At 42.2% G+C, this 23,090-nt stretch overlaps 1 protein-coding gene across 1 annotated transcript in view; it reads left to right on the forward strand.

Moving 5' to 3' along the window:
• Positions 1-719: 719 nt before the first annotated feature.
• LOC138983784 (importin-5-like) overlaps positions 720-23,090 on the forward strand; it is a 70,916-nt gene continuing 48,545 nt past the window's right edge. The window contains exons 1-15 of the mRNA XM_070357110.1: positions 720-816; positions 3,778-3,858; positions 5,343-5,535; positions 7,225-7,327; positions 7,942-8,038; positions 9,062-9,166; positions 9,822-9,947; positions 10,771-10,891; positions 12,678-12,765; positions 13,129-13,235; positions 14,077-14,201; positions 15,341-15,430; positions 16,353-16,526; positions 17,318-17,418; positions 19,741-19,858. Of these exons, the coding sequence (XP_070213211.1) occupies positions 739-816; positions 3,778-3,858; positions 5,343-5,535; positions 7,225-7,327; positions 7,942-8,038; positions 9,062-9,166; positions 9,822-9,947; positions 10,771-10,891; positions 12,678-12,765; positions 13,129-13,235; positions 14,077-14,201; positions 15,341-15,430; positions 16,353-16,526; positions 17,318-17,418; positions 19,741-19,858 (1,707 nt within the window). The 5' untranslated portion in view covers positions 720-738. The remainder of the gene's footprint in view (positions 817-3,777; positions 3,859-5,342; positions 5,536-7,224; positions 7,328-7,941; positions 8,039-9,061; positions 9,167-9,821; positions 9,948-10,770; positions 10,892-12,677; positions 12,766-13,128; positions 13,236-14,076; positions 14,202-15,340; positions 15,431-16,352; positions 16,527-17,317; positions 17,419-19,740; positions 19,859-23,090) is intronic.

Raw genomic sequence — 23,090 nt, forward strand, 5'->3', positions numbered from 1 at the left:
ATACGAAGAGAGATGTGTGAGTGTGTGTGAGAGAGAGAGAGATCTAACATTTTGATGTTTCGAAAGTCTAAATTAATGCTGTACACATAGTTGAGGAATATTACATTTAATTTCTGCCAAGTATGACGGAGAGATCTAATCTAGCACCAGACAAAGTATTGCACCACCCACTTAAGTATTGCATGTATAGCTAACATGAACATTAATTTTGTGAAAAGAAGTGTCCGGTTGATACTTCTGTGTGTAGCAATTAAAGTACTGATTACTAACAGGACAGGGTAAACTGTCGTACTTCAACGGAGGAGGTAGAACTTCATTTGTTTCTTATAAACTCCTCCAAAATCGGCGTATGCATGGTGGGGTAAAAACGGTCATACACATAAAAAACACACGAGTGTACGTGGAAGTTTCAACCCATGAACGCAGAAGAAGTCTTATAATGCTAAATGTTATTAGTCTTGTAATTGGGTACATTAAAATGAACAGCCTATTTGGCAGACAAGTCACAAGCTTTAGATATATAGATCTATACAGCGGATAGTCTTGTAATACTTTTTAATACGCATCCGTAATGCATTTTTCGAACAAAGGAAAATTTAATTCAAAAGCAAGAAAACGAACTACAAAATCTACTTCAAAGGTAAAGGGAGGCTATTCTCACAAATTGTAACACGCGGGAAGTCGGGTCAAGGACGAAGGCGATTGACAGCACAAGCCAAGGTAAAGACTGCGAGAAACATGGCGGATCTTCCTCAGTTCCAGGTCCTCTTGGAGGGCATCTTGAGCGCTGACAACAACATTCGGACGCAATCAGAGGTAGGAAAAAGAAAGCACGGTCTTTTATCTATCATTCGAGTGGAATATTATACGATTTTTATGTCGTTTTGCCCACTTTAATCACTTTCTACTTTCGTTCAATTGTGTCATGTTTTCCAGTGCGATACCCATGCCGCCATGTGTTCTCGTTTATCAATGGCGATGAACACTCGCACACGTGGACTTACTGCTACCGTGTGGTTGTGTTAGGGAGAATGGTTGATCGTTTGATTTATCGGCACATTTGTACAGTAGAAATTGTCCACCGATCGATACACCTTGAGGGTCATTGTCCTCTGGCTGTGGTGGAATAACAAAAAAGTCTGACTAGCTACCTGCTCAGCCGGTAAACTACTAAAAGTGATTATTGAAGAAATGTCGTCTGCTTAAGTCGTAATTTTGGGAAATAGCGGTAATGTTACAGACTCGACACACAGACAGCTAAAGTACTCATCAGTATTAGTGCTGTTACTGTTAGTGTTACTAGTGTTAGTCAATCTGTAATTTGACCTGTCACATATTTTCATTTAGGCCTACAAATACCCATTCTTCTTTATCTTAGTATTACTAGTAGTAGTACTAAATACTAGGTTGATTTTCATGTGCAGTACTCTCTCTCTGACTGTTTCCAGACTGGTTGCTTAGTGGTACTGGTAGTGTGACCTCATTTGAAAAAAAAACAATTCATGTGTGTGTGTGACTGAGAGCGAGAAATAGATTACCAAAGTGGTTTTTTTTCGAAAAAATTAGCAATAGCATTCAATAATGACAGAAAACACGCAAATAGACACTGCGGGGACATCTTGAAAGGCTTCGAGCCCCAGGTAATATGCTACATAATGAATTATATTGTCTACTACAAGTACTACTAGTACTGGCACTGACTATACTACTAGTCTACTATGGTTAATGAATATATATATAAACAAATTGGTTTCATGATTACAAAACACATAAGCAAGAACACAAGTGACATACTGTACGTGAAATACATTAGTAAGACGGATAGAAGCTAGGCTGCAATCACAAGCCAACATTGCTTGCATCATTGTTATGTTAGTCACAGCAAAATTATTTACCAAAGGTGTGACTCAAAACCCAGAATTCTCAGGGGAGAATGCGGAGATGAGTGTGTAACACTAAAAAAGTTAAATTAAAAATAGGGAAAAAGAAGAAATGTATACACATTTCTATAGGAAGCTGTACCTGTGAGAATACACTAAAATTACACATTCACTTAAAAGAAATTGAGTGTAATATTAATTAGTATTTATAAGGAGAAAGTAACAAGGAGGGGGCTGGGGTTATATGAAGTTGGTGGAACCTGAACTTGTTAAAAAAAAATGACACTACATTCAAACAAACTTTTATTTTTAAAGACCTTAACCCCTTCACTGCCCTCCCCGTACTAGGTACGTGGTCATTTTCGGTTTGTTGTACGCCCATAACCGTACCTAGTACGTGGGATTTGCGTCGAGGACATTTCTGAAAACTAAATGGGAGGTAACCACTGTCCAAGTACTTGTAGGGGTTCTAAACACAGTTCTTTCCCATAGACCGTTCGGATAAGTTACTACCACGTGTTGAACACTGTGTTAGAAATGTAGAACCGATCTATAGCATTCACAATGGCGGCCGAAAGTGGGACCTCAACTCGTAGACCTGTTTTCAAGCGATACAGTATTCTGGAAGCTCTACAAGAAGTGATTTATGGATTACCACACAGAAGAATACTTTTATGGGCTGTAATGCGAGTACCTGATGTTTGACACCAGTTTTAGCAGTGTTTTGTGTGGTTTTACGTGCTGCAATCCCCCTGCAATGTGTGTGTGTGTAAGTCTGGAAACTGTAATTTTTGACAAAAATGGTCATATCAATTTTTACTATAACAATCACAAAGTCCAATGATCATGTCATCCTATAATAGCCAAGGGTATAAGCAAAACACATGCCAAAGATCTAAGAGATATCTCAATAAATGATCGAGCAGTGAACAGATTAGTGAACCTACCGAAGAAAGCGAAATTTTGTCCTGGCACACAGCAATACCAAAATGCTGTTATACTGTGGCAGTGAAGGGGCTAACAACAAAAAAGTGAGAAAACCAGGTCTTAAAACAAAAAGGGAGTGAGTTTTACTTTTAAAAGGGAGATAATATTAGACATGAACAAAACATCTGTAAAAATGAAAGGAAGGGAGAGGGAAGTTAGGTCTTAAAACAGTGAATCTAGGTCTTAAAACAGTGAATCTAGGTCTTAAAACAGTGAATCTAGGTCTTAAAACAGTGAATCTTAAAAGGGAGGTTCCACTGTTGTGGCGAACTGCATCACACCAAGAGGTCAGTGGGTCTATATCAGTATCACCAAAAATGTTACAAAATACAATGCTGTAATGTACAAGTTGTGATTTGTGTGTTGCTAATTTTAAAAATAAATTCTTATCATGCTAAAATTGAGATATTTAATATTAGGTGTTGAAATCGTGTATTGCTATTTGTAGGAATAATGTTATAAAGCACAGAGAGCATGGCATTATTTTGTGGTTACGCTATATAAGCTTTTATCAGTGTTGTCTGGAGACTCAAAGTTGCAGAACAACAGGTCAATTCCACGTTAATGGACAATTTCTATAGATCCACATGTCCTGGCTACAATAAATTGTTTGGACCAGTCAGGGGTCAGAACAATATGCACACATGAGAATCTTCAGACTTATGCCTGAAATCAGACTTTTTTCCTGTGAGCCGAGAGATACAATATCAGAGCAATTGTATGATTCATGCCTCAAATTTTTGCATTATCTGGGAGTCATAGTTCAATTTCAGACTTTTTCATGCATCCCAGTTTCCATGTCTGAATATGCCTGATCTAAAATGTATGCGTCAGTGATGTAAGGGGGAGGCGAGGGAACAACACTGGTTCATCATCATATTTTTATTATTATGATTGTTGAATGTTGCAGGCGGCCCTTGACACGCTGCCTGAACCCACGCGACTGGCTCTGCTGGTCCAATGCGTCAGGAAACAAGACGTCTCTCTGGAGGTGAGATAAGCAGACCTGTTTACCAGTACGATTTGGGCGTATTTTGTACGCCAAATTATTATCGGTACGACAATACGCGACACACGCACAAAATACGACTAAGAAAAAGTCTAGAATACGTTTTCCGGTGTTGGTGTGCTGATTACGGGATGGTACAACTGATACCGGTTTCGGTCTAAGGGAGATAACCCTGACAGCGAATCTTCAGCTGTGGAAACCTCGTTCAGTTGTTGGCACGTGCGATCGTCTGGACAATCGTGGCAAAATGAAGCAGAAAATGTTGCCAGTTTCGGGTGACTGTACCAAGTTTAAACAGCAGAAGCAGCTCATTTTCTTGGAGAAATATTAGAAAGAGCCAGGAATTGTGGAGTCTACTGTGGGAAACAGTCATGCACACTGCAAGTATTGTAGACCTAAATCAGATTTTTCCGTTGCCTATGCCGGGAAATATGACATCAAACGACACTGCAGTTCCAAAACTCACCTGGACAAGGTTGCTACAAAGAAATCCGCTGAAAGCTGCCAAGGAATTATAAAGTTCATTCCCGCAAAGCTAATCCTGCCAGAAGAAAAGGCTGTAGTCCGTGCTGAAGCAATGTTTTCTGAGATGATTGTAAAAATGAACTTGCCACTGTCAACCGCAGATGTTATTTCACGAAGTTCATCTTTTCATTTTTAATCTGTTTGGAAGACACTGGTTATAATGCTACAAACTGACAGGTAAATAAAATTGTTTATTCCTGTTGTATTGGAAGGAGTTAAATTCTGAAGGTGTTCACAAGACATGCTATTCTTACACAAACACGTTTGCACCCACGCGTACATTTTCCCTAGCCCATATGGCTTTGCTTGCAAAGTACACCAACCTTTTGAAAAATACACTCAACTGTTTGGGAAAGTACTCTTGCTTCGGGTTTAAAGTAAACAGGTCTGGATAAGCCTTAGAAAATAAGTGTTTCGATTTTTTTTTATCCTAGAAAAAAATGTTACCTTCCAAAAAAAAGACAGAAAAAGAAAACTCGTTTTACAGGCTTAACAAGGACATCCAGGGGTCACAGCTCACACAAGTTACGGCCTATAAAAAGCCATATTCATCTGGGGGAGAAAAAAAAAGAGGAGAAAGATTGTAACCCCTCCCCCTCCACACACTCAAAAATAATCAATTAAAAAAAGTGTTACTGACCTACCCTAATTTTTTCACCTTGTTGACAGAAACGAATGTTTTATGTATGTTTTGTCTAACATGAATATCCAACCAATTTTTAACATAAAGCAAGACGTTTCTGGGGAGAGGACTAGGGTTGCATTCAGTGGTTTTTAATAATGTTTCCTTCTTTTTTTTCTCTGAACATCTGTAACTTGCAACTTTTTTGTCATTTGAATGATCACTGCCATCCTCAATCTGCAAAGTTAATCAACTACGTATAGATCTGATAAATAAAGGGAAGTAAGCGCTCTAAATGCATATGTTTATCTGGTGCCAGGTGCGAACCATGGCCTGCATCTTGCTGCGACGAATGTTCACCACCAACTTCGAGGAGCTGTGGCCTAAGCTGCCGCCGGAGCTGCAGAACGGCCTGAAGACGGAACTGCTGCTGGCCCTGAAGGAGGAACAGACGCCCGCTGTCAGGAAAAAGATCTGCGAGGCCATCGCTGAGCTGGCAAGGAACATGTTGGGTAAGCAGACCTGGGAACCCATAAGATTTCATCGTATTTTGTACGCATGATTGTCGAGAAGCCGATGCAGTATTTTGTACGCATGATTGTCGAGAAGCCGATGCAGTATTTGACACATGATTACAGATTTTGTCAGTAAACATTGAAAGAAGTATTTGTTTTAAATGTATTAGTAAACTTAATTAACGGTGTGACGGACGCCTGTGAAGCATGCTTAAATCATCGATATTCAAATAATGTGTGGAGTACGCTGAGAGAGAGAGAGTACGCTGAGAGAGAGAGAGTACGCTGAGAGAGAGAGAGTACGCTGAGAGAGAGACAGAGTACGCTGAGAGAGAGAGAGAGTACGCTGAGAGAGAGAGAGAGAGAGAGAGAGAGAGAGAGAGAGAGAGAGATTCTTACGACCTGAAGCAATGGGCCATTCACGGGAAGATTCTTTGATCGAGCTGTTGAAAACCACTCGAAGAGTTCTTCGTTCAACTCATCATAGGTTGTTTTTCTTCTCTTAACACATTTTGCCGTCGATCTTGCACCGGATTCCCACTGACTGAGAATTTGTGTTGGATCAGCTTTTTTTTCCGCAATTCAGCTCATCAGCAACTTTTCGAACGGACAGCCCCTTGTCCAATTTTTTTATGACATCGACTCTCTCTTCAAAAGTCAAAAATTTGATGAGACGAAGACAAAGGATGAGACGAAGATGCATCACAGTACAGAAAGTAGAAACCCGAAATGCACAAAGCAAATTGTTTTTGTTTGTGAGTTCACGGCATCGACCAATGAGCGTGCACCATACAAAAATCAACTTCTTTCAAGTGCTGTCATTGGCTTACAAAATAAGCTTCTCGCGCGCGAGATTGTATTTGCAGAACCAAGATGGCGGACCAGCGTCTGCTAAAAGCTGTCTGCTTCAAGGGTTTGTCCGTTGTTTACAAGTAACGAACGCAATCGGGACCAAAAAAGGGTGTCCGCGTCCGCGCCTTTGAGGTGTTCGCTCTTTTCAGGTGTTTTTGAGTGTAAAATACATCCGTCCTCACTTGAATTGTCGGTTATGCTAAGGTGTCCGCCGAAATAAGGGTCCACTAGATGCAAGTTTTACTGTATCCGTTTAGGTAATGTAGTACTTGGTGATATTGTATGATGAGTGTTGACATCTATTACTTTTTGTTGTTGTCTGTTTACAATCGTCTGATTTTGATTGTCTCCATGTTTGTATCTTGGTTTTTAGCAAGGTCAGATTGTAAGACTAGGCATCAGCCTTAAATCTCCATCATTAACTCATTGTCTCCATGTTTATATCTTGGTTTTTAGCAAGGTCAGATTGTAAGACTAGGCATCAGCCTTAAATCTCCATCATTAACTCATTGTCTCCCAGGTACGGATATATCCGTACCCACTCATATGGCTCTATCTGACCAGGTACGGATATATCGGCTCAGACTGTTAGCTTCAGTCTCTTACTGTGACGTTGATCTAACGTCTGTATTCCAGCGTGTAGATACACAGTTTCTACACAGTTACTACAATTCTGAGTGACCCGCTGCAGCACAGCTGGTCTCGGCCCAAAAGAACTTGGTCAACATGGGTGGGGTAGAAAGTGTCAAGTAATAAAGATTGTTCGTTTGTTTGTTCATTTGCCTTGCCTTACCACACCTGTGTCTTATCTTTACCATGACCTTGACCTTGCAGATGACAATGGCACCAACAACTGGCAGGATGTGCTGAAGCTGATGTTTGAACTGGCCAGCACAGGGAACCCAGGACTCGTGGAGGGAGCTCTGCACATCTTCACGTGAGTTTGGTGTCTTCACAAAATGAGACGGTCTTTACTACGATAAGTCCCATGGAAGTGACCTCATCTGTTCAAAGCAGGAATTTTGGAAATTAATTCTTTTTGTTTATTTAAATGCTTTTATTTTTTGTCAAAACCCTCTTTTCGGTTTGCTGTGTTTTTATTGCGGTCTTCTTCATTTTGGTATGTGTGCTCTTCTGAAAAAGAAGCGTCAGAAGTCTTATCTATAAGTATTTATCTACTATTACCAGCAGTCGACACGCGGTGATACCTATGACCTTTCCTTGGGGATATCCCGTACTAAAAATAAAATACGGGATTATGGGAAAGCTGTTCAAGGGCACTCAAGCACTATATTCGATTTCTGACCCTCTGCTCCCGGCAATGTTTGGGGCGGAACACAAATCTCTGGGGCGTTGCGCCCCCCGCCCCCGCTAGTGTCGAACCCTGTTTATAATATAAAGGGAAGCAAGCGGTTAAAAACGGGCGTCGATAGAGCCAATGAAAAGGGATGGGAACTTGTAGTATTTCATCCATTTGTGGAAGCGTTTGTAGAGCCTTACAGTTACACTGTGGCCTAATCAACTGTACGTCAAATTTTTCTTTATTTTCAGAATGTTTCCTGGCATTTTCGGCAACCAGCAGAACCACTACCTGGATGTGATCAAACAGATGCTGGGTCAGTCTCTACAGACAAGAAACGCCCCACAGGTGAGATAATAAGACACACACACTCACACACACACAGTGACGAACGCACGTACATAGTGTGCGCCCGTGCAGGCCAGTGAGAGAGACAAGTAATGAATACTCTCCATCCATTTCCCCGTTACTTATCAGCTCCTGACAGCAAGTGAAAAAACAGACAAGTACAAGAAAAAAAGAAAAAAATTCTTCATTAACTCATTGTCTCCCAGGTACGGATATATCCGTACCCACTCATATGGCTCTATCTGACCTGGTACGGATATATCCGTACACACAGTCACTTCAGTCGCTTCCTGTAACGTTGATCTAACGCCTGCATTCCATCGTGTTGATACACAGTTACTACAATTCCGAGTGACCTGCTGCAGCACAGCTTGTCTCAGCTAAAAACAACTTGGTCAACATGGGTGGGGTAGAAAGTGTTAAGGTGTGCTCTTCTTTCCTTCTACTGAAAATGGAGAAGTATTTACCAGCATCTTTCTTATTGATGTTTTTTTTTATTTGTATTGTCTGCCAAAGGAACGAAAGAAAATTTGTGAATGAAAGGGGAATTATTTTGTTACAGAATTGAAAGAAAGTGTGTGTTATTTGTCGTGGTTTTTATTATGGAACATATGTGCTCTGTCACCCCCCGCGGGTTAGGGGGAAGAATTTACCCAATGCTCCCCAGCATGTCGTAAGAGGCGACTAACGGATTCTGTTTCTCCATTTACCCTTGTTAAATGTTTCTTGTATAGAATATAGTCAATTTTTGTAAAGATTTTAGTCAAGCAGTATGTAAGAAATGTTAAGTCCTTTGTACTGGAAACTTGCATTCTCCCAGTAAGGTCATATATTGTACTACGTTGCAAGCCCCTGGAGCAAATTTTTGATTAGTGCTTTTGTGAACAAGAAACAATTGACAAGTGGCTCTATCCCATCTCCCCCCTTTCCCCGTCGCGATATAACCCTTCGTGGTTGAAAACGACGTTAAACACCAAATAAATAAAGAAAGTAGTTGTTTATTGATGCATTGTGTGTTTGCAGGTGGTGTATGAGGCAGTACGAGCGACAACAGCCTTCCTTGTCAACAATGAAAAGGAAACTCACGTACAGGTTCACATGAAAGATTTATTGCCCCACATTATACAGGTATGCATTTGTCAGGTGTAGTCATCTTGTCGTTGGTATAAGAGTTAGGTGGAATGAATGTGAAGCTCGGGTTAAATAAGGATGGTGGTGTATATGTTTGGCGAGCAGTGTTACCTCCATCGCTTTCTCAATTTTATTTTCATATTAGTGTTATAATTACTTACGAGAAGAGGGTGTTATACCCTCTCTGGTTAAACATAGGTGAAGTAAGTAAAACGATACCAAGGGACTTCAATCTAGAAGATAAGGGAATGAGGTGTGGCATCATCAGCTGATCGATTGTATGTGTGTGTGTGTGTCTGTGCATGGATGTGCGCATGTGTGTGTGAGCACAAGCACTTGTTTGTACACATGTTTTATATGCCTGTCTGTTTGTGGCTCTTTGTAGTCTGAGAACCTTTCTTACAACAGTGTAGCAGATAGTATGACGAGCCAAGAGCATGACATCAGCTTGAAATTGTGTGTGTGTGTGTGCGTGTGTTACTCAAAATGTTCAAACAAATTCTTGTGATAACAAGGTGTAGAGGATAGCATGACCAGCCAGAAGGAAAGCAGTTAGAAGTGTATGTGTGTCTGTATGTGTGTATGTATGTCTGTCTGTATGTCTGTGTCGCTGTGTTACCCTCAGTATTCTTACCAAACCATGTGATTACAGGGTGTAGCGGACAGCGTGACCAGCCAGGAGGACGACAGTGTGTTGAAATGTTTGATAGAAATGGCAGAGTCCACCCCAAAGTTCCTGCGACCGTCCATCGAACAGCTCTTTCCTTTCTGCCTCAAGGTAACGTGGTCACTTTACTGAAATTTTTACCCACTTGAGTAATCAGTGAATCTTAGTAATGAGCAGTGTCCTGGTCATGTTTCCAGGTAACGGATCGAGTTTGGGTAAAAACTATACAATTGTCACATTCTTTAATGTCTATGGAGGTAGAGCAGCATGTAGTTTGTTTCTGATTCATATTACTTATGGCGAAGGCGAGTCATATAAGTGTTTGCTTTTCTTGTTTTGCATAAACGGCACACTTGAATGGAACAGATGGGTACAGTAGTGTAGTCAGTAAGGGATGTTGAAGAAACGTATGTTTAAAGTTACACTGAAAAGTGAAATCCAGAATTATGCGGAAGTGACAGGTATTTTTCTTTTAAATCCTGTTGTTTGTCTTTTGTGCAATAACCCACATTTCCCCGTCGCGATATAACCTTGAACGGTTGAAAACGACGTTAAACACCAAATAAAGAAAGAAAGAATAACCCACATTTGATGCAGCAACTCTTATCAGTGTTCCTCCCAGAATCAGAAGGCAACAGGTCAGTTAGACCTGGACTGAAACTAAGTATAGGTCTAAATAGACAAATTCCGGAAATAACTGTTGGGTACAACCCATACAATCCTGAGTTATTTCCGAAAATCGTTTATTCCCTGGCGTTGTCCATTTAGGTAGAGGGAATTGATGGTCAGAAGACTCCTGCATTTTAAGAAAATCGGACAGACAACCGGCCAGGGGTCTAAGCAATGTGTCAGCTTAAAAAAGAAGACGTCATAGACCGAAGTCAGAGGTCTGAGAAGAACACGGTCTGACGATGCCCTTGTCGTTGTGTTGCAGCTGATGTCAGACAGAGAACTGCCAGACTCTTGGCGACAGCTAGGTATGGAGGTGATCGTCACCATGTCTGAGACGGCCCCCGCTATGGTGCGCAAGTACAGCAAGTTTATACCACTGCTGGGTGAGTACGCTGCTTTACTAAGGTCTTAGTTTGGTGATTTGGGCGGGGATGTAGCTCAGTCGGTAGCGCGCTGGATTTGTATCCAGTTGGCCGCTGTCAGCGTGAGTTCGTCCCCACGTTCGGCGAGAGATTTATTTCTCAGAGTCAACTTTGTGTGCAGACTCTCCTCGGTGTCCGAACACCCCCGTGTGTACACGCAAGCATAAGACCAAGTGCGCACGAAAAAGATCCTGTAATCCATGTCAGAGTTCGGTGGGTTATAGAAACACGAAAATACCCAGCATGCTTCCTCCGAAAACGGCATATGGCTGCCTAAATGGCGGGGTAAAAAACGGTCATACACGTAAAATTCCACTTGTGCAAAAAACACGAGTGTACGTGGGAGTTTCAGCCCACGAACGCAGAAGAAGAAGTTTGGTGATTTGTCTTAGTTGTGTGGTTTATCCATTGTTTGTTTAATAAATGTCTTGTTTCTTTTTTTAAAGTGATTTGGAAATGAGACGTGAAGAAAAGTAAAACTGAGAGGTGTGTGTGATTGTGTATGAGAGAAAGAGAGACACACAGTGAGAGATACAGAGTGGTCTCTTTTCCCAGAGAAATAAACTCCCCAGTTATGTGGCAACTCACCCTGTCCTTGCAGTGTCTTCAAAGCATTTACTAACAGCGAGGTCTTGTAGAATGTGTTTCAGTTGAAGTTTGCTTTTACAGCACTTTTGTTCTTGTTCAATGGAAGAATTCGGGAAATACCTCTGTCGGGTTTACATTGGTTGTTGTCAAGTTGCTTTTCTTAGGAAACAATAAGACAAACACATGACGTCTCCACACGTAGTCGCTCGATCTGTGCTTTGAGGGACACAATCACATCTGCAATGCCGATTGTCAGCTCCGATGTGCGTACTTTCGAAAGTAAAGGGCATTATAATGGGCGGACAGTGCAGAAGGCACATGATTTCACTGGCACAGATCATCGACCCGTGCAGAGGCTCACTGTTTGCTAGTGATTTGCCAACGTCCCATGTAGCTTGCCTCGTGTTTCTATGGAAAAGCAAGAAAAAGCAAGGAAAAGTCACTCTTCCACAGCCCATACAAGCTTGACAGAGTTATTTCCCAACATCATCTATTCTACGCCTATGTTTGGTAACAGTCAGGCGTGAGAATCGTCTTCCTTTTGGAGGAATTCTTCATTTTGAACCTCTCTAGGGTTTTGTACCCCCCGCGGGTTAGGGGGAAGAATTTACCCGATGCTCCCCAGCATGTCGTAAGAGGCGACTAACGGATTCTGTTTCTCCTTTTACCCTTGTTAAGTGTTTCTTGTATAGAATATAGTCCATTTTTGTAAAGATTTTAGTCAAGCAGTATGTAAGAAATGTTAAGTCTTTTGTACTGGAAACTTGCATTCTTCCAGTAAGGTCATATATTGTACTACGTTGCAAGCCCCTGGAGCAATTGTTTGATTAGTGCTTTTGTGAACAAGAAACAATTAACAAGTGGCTCTATCCCATCCCCCCCCCCTTTCCCCGTCGCGATATAACCTTGAACGGTTGAAAACGACGTTAAACACCAAATAAAGAAAGAAAGACCTCTCTAGGGCTTCGTGTTAGATATGGAAAATCGACTACATTGATTTTGAAGCTGTAAGCAACACTCCTCGTGTGTAAATCAATGTCCCTTCTTCTCTTGCATCAAGGTTAAGAAAAACTGACAAAATCTTCAAAATGTTGTCTTATTTTGGATTTGGCAAACCTTTCCTCTGTTTTGACCATGTTCTATTCTCATGTGTGAACAGTGCCACAAGTGCTGGCGATGATGGTTGACCTGGACGAGGAAGATGAGTGGGCGTTTCAGGATGAAGTGGAGGATGAAGATCACGACAGGTAAGCACACTCGGGCACTAGGCTTTCCACAATGATTAGGTCAGTGGACAAAAATGTTTGACATGGTCAGTATTTGCAGTACAGCGGACCCCCCCCCCCCTTTTTTTTTAAACCTTAAAAAATGTGAGGATATCTGGTCACCAAAGGAGAGGGGGTCTGAAAATGGGGGTACATTTACAGACATGAACAAAAACATTGTCTCATGGTTACAAACATCAGTAGTAGTATATAGTTATGGATGCCATTAAGGTCCAACACTATTTCAGATAAAAGTACCAGGAAATAAAGGAACATGCAGGGTTCCTTTTTACTGCTGTGTAATTTTAAAATAACAGCTTTTTCTTTTCTTTTCTTTTCCCACAGCAATGCCATTGCAGCGGAGAGTGGTCTGGACCGACTGGCGTGCGCGCTGGGAGGAAAGACAATGCTGCCTCATATTGTGGCCACCATTTCCACCATGCTCAGCCATGGTCAGTTTCACCGCCTTTTTCTTCTTGACAATTACATTGCAAATTGTACTTGTCTTTGGTGTTGTTTTCATATTGGACAAGGATGCACAGACACTCTCTTCTCCCTCTCTCTCTCTCTTTCTCTGTCTCTCTCTCTCATGCATGCACGCAAACACAAACACACATGCACTTTCTCTCTCTCTCTCTCTCTCTCTCTCTCTCTCTCTCTCTCTCTCTTTCCGACATTATGTATTGATGGTCACTTTCTAATTTTTACCTCTGTTTCATCTCTCATCTTCCACTTTACATGGCCCCGAATCTTTTTGTCCCGTGCACCCCCTCCCATCACGCCAAGCTCCCACTTTCTCTCTCTCCTTCTTTCTCTCTCCCTCTGTCCCTCTGTCTTCGTCTCCTCTCTCTCACTCTCTCTCTCTCCTTCTCTTTCCTTCTCTGACTCTTTCTCCCCACACTCTCTCTCTCTCTCCTCTGTCACTATTTCTCCCTTTCTCTCTTCCTGTTTGCTCTCTCCTCTGTATCTCTCACTCTCTCTCACTCTCTCTCACTATCTCTTACTCACTATCTCTCTCTCTCACTCTCACTCTCCCTCTCCCTCTCTCTGCCTCTCCCCCTCTCTCTCTCTCACTATCTCTCTCTCTCCCTCTCTCTCTCTCACTATCTCTCTCTCTCCCTCTCCCCCTCACTCTCTCTCACTATCTCTCGCTCTCCCTCTCTCTCCCTCCCTCTCTCTCTCTCTCTCTCTCTCTCTCTCTCTCTCTTTCTCTCTATTTTTGACTGACAGCACCCTTTGTGGTAAAATGGTGATTGTGGTAAAGTTGTGTGTACAATTGACTGTGATTTGCAGAGGACTGGCGGTACCGTCACGCAGCATTGATGGCAGTGTCTGCCTGCGGCGAGGGCTGTCACTCACAGATGGAGCTGATGTTGGACGAGATTGTCAACGCTATTTTACCCTATCTCTCTGACCCGGTAAGTCAGTTTTTGACTCACATGCGAAGCAAAAGTGAGTCTATGTACTCACCCGAGTCGTCCGTCCGTCCGTCCCCCCCCGGCCGGCTGGCCGGCCGGAAAACTTTAACGTTGGATATTTCTTGGACACAATTCAGTCTATCAGTACCAAATTTGGCAAGATGGTGTATGATGACAAGGCCCCAAAAAACATACATAGCATCTTGACCTTGCTTCAAGGTCAAGGTCGCAGGGGCCATAAATGTTGTCTAAAAAACAGCTATTTTTCACATTTTTCACATTTTCTCTGAAGTTTTTGAGATTGAATACCTCACCTATATATGATATATAGGGCAAAGTAAGCCCCATCTTTTGATACCAGTTTGGTTTACCTTGCTTCAAGGTCAAGGTCACAGGAGCTCTTCAAAGTTGGATTGTATACATATTTTGAAGTGACCTTGACCCTGAACTATGGAAGATAACTGTTTCAAACTTAAAAATTGTGTGGGGCACATGTTATGCTTTCATCATGAGACACATTTGGTCACATATGATCAAGGTCAAGGTCACTTTGACCCTTATGAAATGTGACCAAAATAAGGTAGTGAACCACTAAAAGTGACCATATCTCATGGTAGAAAGAGCCAATAAGCACCATTGTACTTGCTATGTCTTGAATTAACAGCTTTGTGTTGCATGACCTTGGATGACCTTGACCTTGGGTCAAGGTCACATGTATTTTGGTAGGAAAAATGTGTAAAGCAGTTCTTAGTGTATGATGTCATTGCTAGGTTTAGCTGAAGGTCAAGGTCATGTAAAGGTCAAGGTCAAGCATGTGAGTCGTATGGGCTTTGCCCTTCTTGTTAATTTTTATTCTTTCCTCTTTGGTTGTCTTGTCTTATCTGTTCCAGTACGGTGGTCAGTGAAATTGTGATAAAAGTGAACTGTTTCCTGAGTGTGAGTGTGTTCTGTCTACTCTCTCTCTCTCTCTCTCTCTCTCTCTCTCTCTCTCTCTCTCTCTCTCTCTCTCTCTCTCTCTCTCTCTCTCTCTCTCTCTCTCTCTCTCTTTCTTTCTCTCTCGCTGTGTTTGTTTAGAACCCTGACATTAACATTTTAAACTACAGACTTGTGACACTTTTTGTCTTTTTATTTTTGCACAGCACCCAAGAGTACGGTATGCAGCCTGCAATGCTTTCGGACAACTCTGCACAGACTTCGGGCCTAACTGTCAGCGCAAGTTTCATGAAAAGGTATCACTTTGGGGTTTTGCATTTTGAGAGAGAGAGGGAGAGAGAATGCATGTTTGGCTGTTCTGGTTTATTGACCTGAAAGACCAAAAAAGAAAGACCTGATTTTCTGAAGTTTTTGTTCGTTTGTTGCGGTCTTAAAAAGAGGGTTCCACTGCAGAAAGATATAATCAGACAGTGAATGCGTGCAGATCATGCCAGGCTTACTGTCAGTGTGTAATCAGACGGTGAATGCGTGCAGATCATGCCATGCTTACTGTCAGTGTGTAATAAGACGGTGTATGCGTGCAGATCATGCCAGACTTACTGTCAGTGTGTAATCAGGCGGTGTATGCATGCAGATCATGCCAGGCTTACTGTCAGTGTGTAATCAGACGGTGAATGCGTGCAGATCATGCCAGGCTTACTGTCAGTGTGTAATAAGACTGTGCGTGCAGATCATGCCAGGCTTACTGTCAGAAGACTGTGTGCGTGCAGATCATGCCAGACTTACTGTCAGGGTGTAATCAGACGATGTATGCATGCAGATCATGCCAGGCTTACTGTCAATGTGTAATCAGACGGTGTATGCATGCAGATCATGCCAGACTTACTGTCAGGGTGTAATCAGACGATGTATGCATGCAGATCATGTCAGGCTTACTGTCAGTGTGTAATCAGACGGTGTATGCATGCAGATCATACCAGACTTACTGTCAGTGTGTAATCAGACGGTGTATGCATGCAGATCATGCCAGGCTTACTGTCAGTGTGTAATCAGGCGGTGTATGCATGCAGATCATGCCAGGTTTACTGTCAATGTGTAATCAGACGGTGTATGCATGCAGATCATGCCAGGTTTACTGTCAATGTGTAATCAGACGGTGTATGCGACAGATCATGCCAGGTTTACTGTCAATGTGTAATCAGACGGTGTATGCGACAGATCATGCCAGGTTTACTGTCAGTGCTGGATGACGACTCAGTGCCGAGGGTCCAGGCCCACGGGGCGGCCGCTCTGGTCAACTTCAGCGAGGACTGTCCCAAGGGCATTCTGGTCCAGTACCTCCCCACCATCATCACCAAGCTGGAACTCCTCATGACAAGCAAGTTTAAGGAGGTTGGTAATATGAGGGAAGCTTAAAGGGAAGTAAAGCGGAAGGTACTTTTAATGCTGGGAGGGGAGGGGAGGTGGAGAAGGGGGGTTAGGCCATTCTGGTCCAATACCTCTCTACGATCATCACCAAGCTGAATTTTTTTGACACAAGTGAACAATCCTATGACGAGGTTGAACACTTTCCGAAACATTGCGTCACATCTGAACAGATACGTGTAACGATTCAACATATTGCTCAAAGTATGCCTAGTGGGTTGGTAAAATATTTTGAAAGTTTCAAAGCAATCCACCAAGTCATTGCTGAAATACAGCGCTTTTTGTCATGATACCCCTAAAAAATGACGCAAAAAGTCCCGTTTTTGACTGCTCATGCAATCGACACCTGCATCAGTAGGAATAGCATAGCACACGAAATTCGCAAGCTAGCTAAACGAAGCAACCTGTTCGGGGTAGATAATTGATTTGGCTTTCTTCTCGCATGTAAATGTTGCAAAGTTTTACCTATTGTGATTTTTTTGTTGATTTTTAATTTGGCCCTTCCGTTTTTGTCCAGTCGATTTTGAGAGTACCGGTACCCTTATTTGAGCCGTGGTCCCTGTAGACGAAATCTTTAATCCGAAAATGTGATCCATATAGTCAAGTGAACGGCCTTAACTGGCATATAAAGTTTGAATGAAATGACAGAGGAATTAATGCTTTTCTTTGGGTGCGAATTTTGTTGCAATAATGTTTTGGCCTAGAGTATTTTGAGATAGTAAAGGATCTTAAAATGTGAACATTGTATTGTTGTGCAGCATGTGGAGAAGGGGAACAAACTGGTGTTGGAGCAAGTGATTGTCACCCTTGCCTCGGTGGCCGACACTGCAGAGGACAAGTTTACGGAATACTACGACCGGTGAGGCACATAGTCATGTTTTTTTCTTGATTTTTTTTTTTTTACAGTACAGTGGAACCTCCCTTTTAAGACCCCCAAATTTTGAGTGATCGACAAGAAGAAGAAGACCCCCAAATGTCTGCACAGCACACACACACACACAGCAATACAGCACACCGTCTTGTACCTCCTTCTGCCCTGCCGAAGTCGGGGTATCCTTTTTAATCCACCGAACAATTAATATCCACAGCCATGTGTGTCTCCTGCCTCCGAACACACACGCTACAGAGCTCGACTCGATGTGCGCAGTTTCGTATAAAAATTATTTTCCAAAATTCCCCACTGTGTTTTATAAAATAATCATATTATGAAAGCACATACATTCTTATCTTAGTTGTTATGTATTCATTGTTAGTAAACATCGGCATTATTCATGTTTTACTTTAAACGCAATCATTGTTATTTATAGATCACAGGCACCTGATGTAAGTAGGTCACACACGTGTAAATGTTGTGCCCAGTCCTTGTTTTTGTTTCTGTTATTATTTTAGTTAGCAGGTCTAGTTGAGCACGTATTAAGTATCATGTACCCACTACTAGTCATTGTGCATTTTAGTTAATGGACTGATGATGTCATTTGTATGGAGTCGACGCACGTGCGAGGATATGTATGTGTGGGAGGGGGGGGGGGGCGGGAGATGGAAGCTTGCTGTATGTTATGTAATGTATATATTGTGTGTGATACGTGGAAATGTGATACTATTTATTTGCATGTATGATACAGGTACAAATGTGATAATTGTAGGCTTATACTAGTGATTACTGTGTGTGATACATGAAATGTGATATGAATGCCGTTTTTATATGTTATACTCTTACTTTCTCCCAAGCGCAAGACAAATTCTTCTATGAAAATTGAAGCCAATAAAATTTGAGTTGAGTTGAGTTGAGAAATTTAAGACTTTACCCAAATTTAAGACTTTACCCAATTTTAAGACTTTACCCAATTTTAAGACTTTACCCAAATTTAAGACTTTACCCAATTTTAAGACTTTACCCAATTTTAAGACTTTACCCAATTTTAAGACTCTACCCAAATTTAAGACTACCCAATTTTAAGACCTTGCTTTTTCATGTGATGTTCATTACCTCTGTAAATGTACCTCCATTTTAATACACCCTCCTTTCTAAGACCTGGTTTTCTCATATATGTGAAGGTCTTAAATGGGGGGTGCCACTGTATAAACAAAATTCTCTTTTTACATTTAGTCAAGTTTTGACTAAATGTTTTAACATGGAGGGAGGAATCGAGACGAGGGTCGTGGTGTATGTGTGTGTGTATCTGTCTGTCTGTCTGTCTGTGCGTGTGTGTGTGTGTAGAGCGATTCAGACCAAACTACTGGACCAATCTTTATGAAATTTGACATGAGAGTTCCTGGGAATGATATCCCCGGACGTTTTTTTCTTTTTTTCGATAAATACTTTTGATGACGTCATATCCGGCTTTTTGTAAAAGTTGAGGCGGCACTGTCACACCCTTATTTTTCAATTAAATTGATTGAAATTTTGGCAAAGCAATCGTCGACGAAGGCCGGGGTTCGGTATTGCATTTCAGCTATGTGGCTTAAAAACTAATGAGTGAGTTTGGTCATTAAAAATCGGAAACTTGTAATTAAAATTATTTTTTTATTAAACAATCCAAAAACTATTTCATCTTATTCTTCGTCATTTTCTGATTCCAAAAACATATACATATGTTATATTTGGATTAAAAACAAGCTCTGAAATTAAAAATATAAAAATTATGATTAAAATTAAATTTCCGAAATCGTTTTAAAAACAATTTCATCTTATTCCTTGTTGGTTCCTGATTCCAAAAACATATAAATATGATATGTTTGGATTAAAAACACGCTCAGAAAGTTAAAACGAAGAGAGGTACAGTAAAGCGTGCTATGCAGCACAGCGCAACCGCTACCGCGCTAAACATGTACAGGCTCGTCAGTTTCACTGCCTTTTGCACTTGCGGCGGACTACGGTCATTGTGAAAAAATGCAGTCTGTTCAGTTTCATTCTGTGAGTTCCACAGCTGTACTAAATGTAGTAATTTCGCCTTACGCGACTTGTTTTTTTCTCTCTTGTCTGTGCATGGTTTGGGGAGGATTTTTTTCTTCTAATATTTGCTGGAGCAGGGTGCCTTTCTTGGAGCAAAATGTGAGGGTCAAGTTCTCCTTTAAAACTACATTTAAAATCGGTCAAAGTAAAACTGGCTTACCTTTAAGCACACATTTTGAAGTAACAATAGACTCCGTAAATAATTTCTGTTCTTTTTTGTCTCTTCAGGTTCATGCCATGTCTGAAGTACATCATCCAGAATGCAACGACAGACAACCTGCGTCTGCTGCGAGGCAAAACCATCGAGTGTATCAGTCTCATTGGCCTGGCAGTGGGACGAGAAAAGGTAAACATTTTAATCCCTCTTTTTATATTTAGTCAAGTTTTGACTAAATATTTTAACATCGAGGGGGAATCGAAACGAGGGTCGTGGTGTATGTGCGTGTGTGTGTCTGTGTGTGTGTGTGTGTGTGTGTGTGTGTGTGTAGAGCGATTCAGACTAAACTACTGGACCGATCTTTATGAAATTTGACATGAGAGTTCCTGGGTATGAAATCCCCGAACGTTTTTTTCATTTTTTTGATAAATGTCTTTGATGACGTCATATCCGGCTTTTCGTGAAAGTTGAGGCGGCACTGTCACGCCCTCATTTTTCAACCAAATTGGTTGAAATTTTGGTCAAGTAATCTTCGACGAAGCCCGGACTTCGGTATTGCATTTCAGCTTGGTGGCTTAAAAATTAATTAATGACTTTGGTCATTAAAAATCGGAAAATTGTAAAAAAAAAATAAACATTTATAAAACGATCCAAATTTACGTTTATCTTATTCTCCATCATTTGCTAATTCCAAAAACATATAAATATGTTATATTCGGATTAAAAACAAGCTCTGAAAATTAAATATATAAAAATTATTATCAAATTTTTTTTTTCGAAATCAATTTAAAAACACTTTTATCTTATTCCTTGTCGGTTCCTGATTCCAAAAACATATAGATATGATATGTTTGGATTAAAAACACGCTCAGAAAGTTAAAACAAAGAGAGGTACAGAAACGCGTGCTATCCTTCTTAGCGCAACTACTACCCCGCTCTTCTTGTCAATTTCACTGCCTTTGCCATGAGCGGTGGACTGACGATGCTACGAGTATACGGTCTTGCTGAAAAATGGCATTGCGTTCAGTTTCATTCTGTGAGTTCGACAGCTACTTGACTAAATATTGTATTTTCGCCTTACGCGACTTGTTTTTATATTTAGTCAAGTTTTGACTAAATATTTTAACATCGAGGGGGAATCGAAACGAGGGTCGTGGTGTATGTGCGTATGTGTGTGCGTGCGTGCGTGCGTGCGTGCGTGTGTGTGTGTGTGTGTGTAGAGCGATTCAGACTAAACTACTGGACCGATCTTTATGAAATTTGACATGAGAGTTCCTGGGTATGAAATCCCCGAACGTTTTTTTCATTTTTTTGATAAATGTCTTTGATGACGTCATATCCGGCTTTTCGTGAAAGTTGAGGCGGCACTGTCACGCCCTCATTTTTCAACCAAATTGGTTGAAATTTTCGTCAAGTACTCTTCAACGAAGCCCGGGGTTCGGTATTGCATTTCAGCTTGGTGGCTTAAAAATTAATTAATGACTTTGGTCATTAAAAATCTGAAAATTGTAAAAAAAAATAAAAATTTATAAAACGATCCAAATTTACGGTTATCTTATTCTCCATCATTTGCTGATTCCAAAAACATATAAATATGTTATATTCGGATTAAAAACAAGCTCTGAAAATTAAATATATAAAAATTATGATTAAAATTAAATTTCCAAAATCGATTAAATTACATATTCTTACTCCGAGTCACATATTTAGCATTGACGCAGTCGAGATGCTAGGTAAACTGAAACGCTATCCCGTCTATAGTCTAAGGGAAGCAACCCAAGCTAAAAAAGTAGCAAGCTTGCTACCCTGGGTTGCCTCCCGTAGCGTGTCACGCCACAGATCTCGTACCCAGTACGAGACACCCTCATTCGACATCTTTCAGCCAGAGAGACAGGTCGTGCTGATTTCGCTCCTAGGCTGTTGTTTGCTGTCTGCTTGACACCCACCGGCCTTGGCTCCCCGTCTGCTCATTGCTGTTTCTAGCGGTGAGATCGTTTCATTTTGTTGTTGTTTGCATTGCCATTCTGCTGAGAATTTTCTCGTCCGCGGACTTGTGAATTTTACTCGGTAGTTTGTTGCTGTGGCCGCCATTTTGGTCGCCATTTTTCGCTTACACGTGGTGTTTTTCGCTGGTTAGTTTGGGTCCGTGCTCGGACTTTTAGCGTTGACCAGTAGCACTATTACCTCCTTGTAACTTGTACTTTGTGCTAGTTTATTCTGCTGAAATTTTACGTCCTAGAGACTTGTGTATTTTCAGTAGTCTGTTTTTCTTGCGCGACAGCATGTCGGATAGTGAGAAAAAGAGAGCGGCTAAGGCCGAGAGTAAGGGCAAAGGCCCTGGCAAACCTAAGTCCTCGGCTTCTACTTCTTCGGCTAGGAACCCCACGGTTCACGTTTCTGACCCGAAGACTAACTTCGTTTTTTCGGTGCCCATTTCGGCGCCGGAGGAGACTTCGTCTGGCTCGCGGGCGGCGGGCGTTTCTACTACCACGTCCGTTTTGACCCCGGTACCTGTGCCGGAGGCTGGCACTCTTGTGGCTAGCATTTTGTCCTCTTTGCTTCCAGAAATTCGGACGCTCGTGCGTTCAGAGATGGCGCGAACGGACCCTGTTTCCAGCTCTGCCTCCCTCCCGGGGGTGTGCGACCCTCGGTCGTTGGCTTCCTGTGTTCCTGCTGTTTCCGGTTCACCTGTCCAGCCTGCTGGCTTCGGCGTTGGTGCTGGAGGCCGTGAGCAGGGAGGCGTTTCTCTTCTCGGCCGGCGCTCGGTGGCTTCCGCTTGCGGGAGTGCACCTGCGCAGGTTTCTTTTGGGACACGGTCGTCGCAAGGTATGTGCTCGCAGCAGCCGTCCGCGGCAGCTGCACTTCCAGTTCCTGGAAGTAGTGGTTCACTGGACAGCGGACAGACCATGGTCCCTGCCGGTTTGAGCTACGAATTACGTAAGCAGTCGTTCACGGCAGCTTCCCTTCCGGCTCCGGCCGGAAGTAGTGGTTCACTGGAAAGCGGACAGACCATGGTCCCATCCGGTTCGAGCCACGAACTACGTAAGCAGTCGTTTACGGCAGCTTCTCTTCCGGTTCCGGCCGGAAGTGTTGGTTCACTGGTATGCGGACAGACCATGGTCCCTTCCGGTTCGAGCTTTGCCCAGTTTCAGCAGCCGTTTCCGGCAGCTGCCCTTCCTGCCTGGGCGGGAAGTGTGGGTCCAGCTGGTCGTGCACAGTCCTCTGTCACTTCCGGTTCCGGCCTAGGGCTTCCGGGTTGTAGCTGGCAGACTCCACAACCATGGCATAGCTATGCCGTTGCGTCTGCTCTTCCGGCTCCTCCCGGTTCTTCCGGTTCGGTTCTCGCCGCGTCCGTTGGGATGCCGGCGGATTTCGAATTCGGTCGTTCTCCTGGGCATTCGGGCTTTCTGCCTCTGTTGGA

Source organism: Littorina saxatilis, linkage group LG13, assembly GCF_037325665.1.
Source record: "Littorina saxatilis isolate snail1 linkage group LG13, US_GU_Lsax_2.0, whole genome shotgun sequence".
NCBI classification, from domain to species: domain Eukaryota; kingdom Metazoa; phylum Mollusca; class Gastropoda; order Littorinimorpha; family Littorinidae; genus Littorina; species Littorina saxatilis.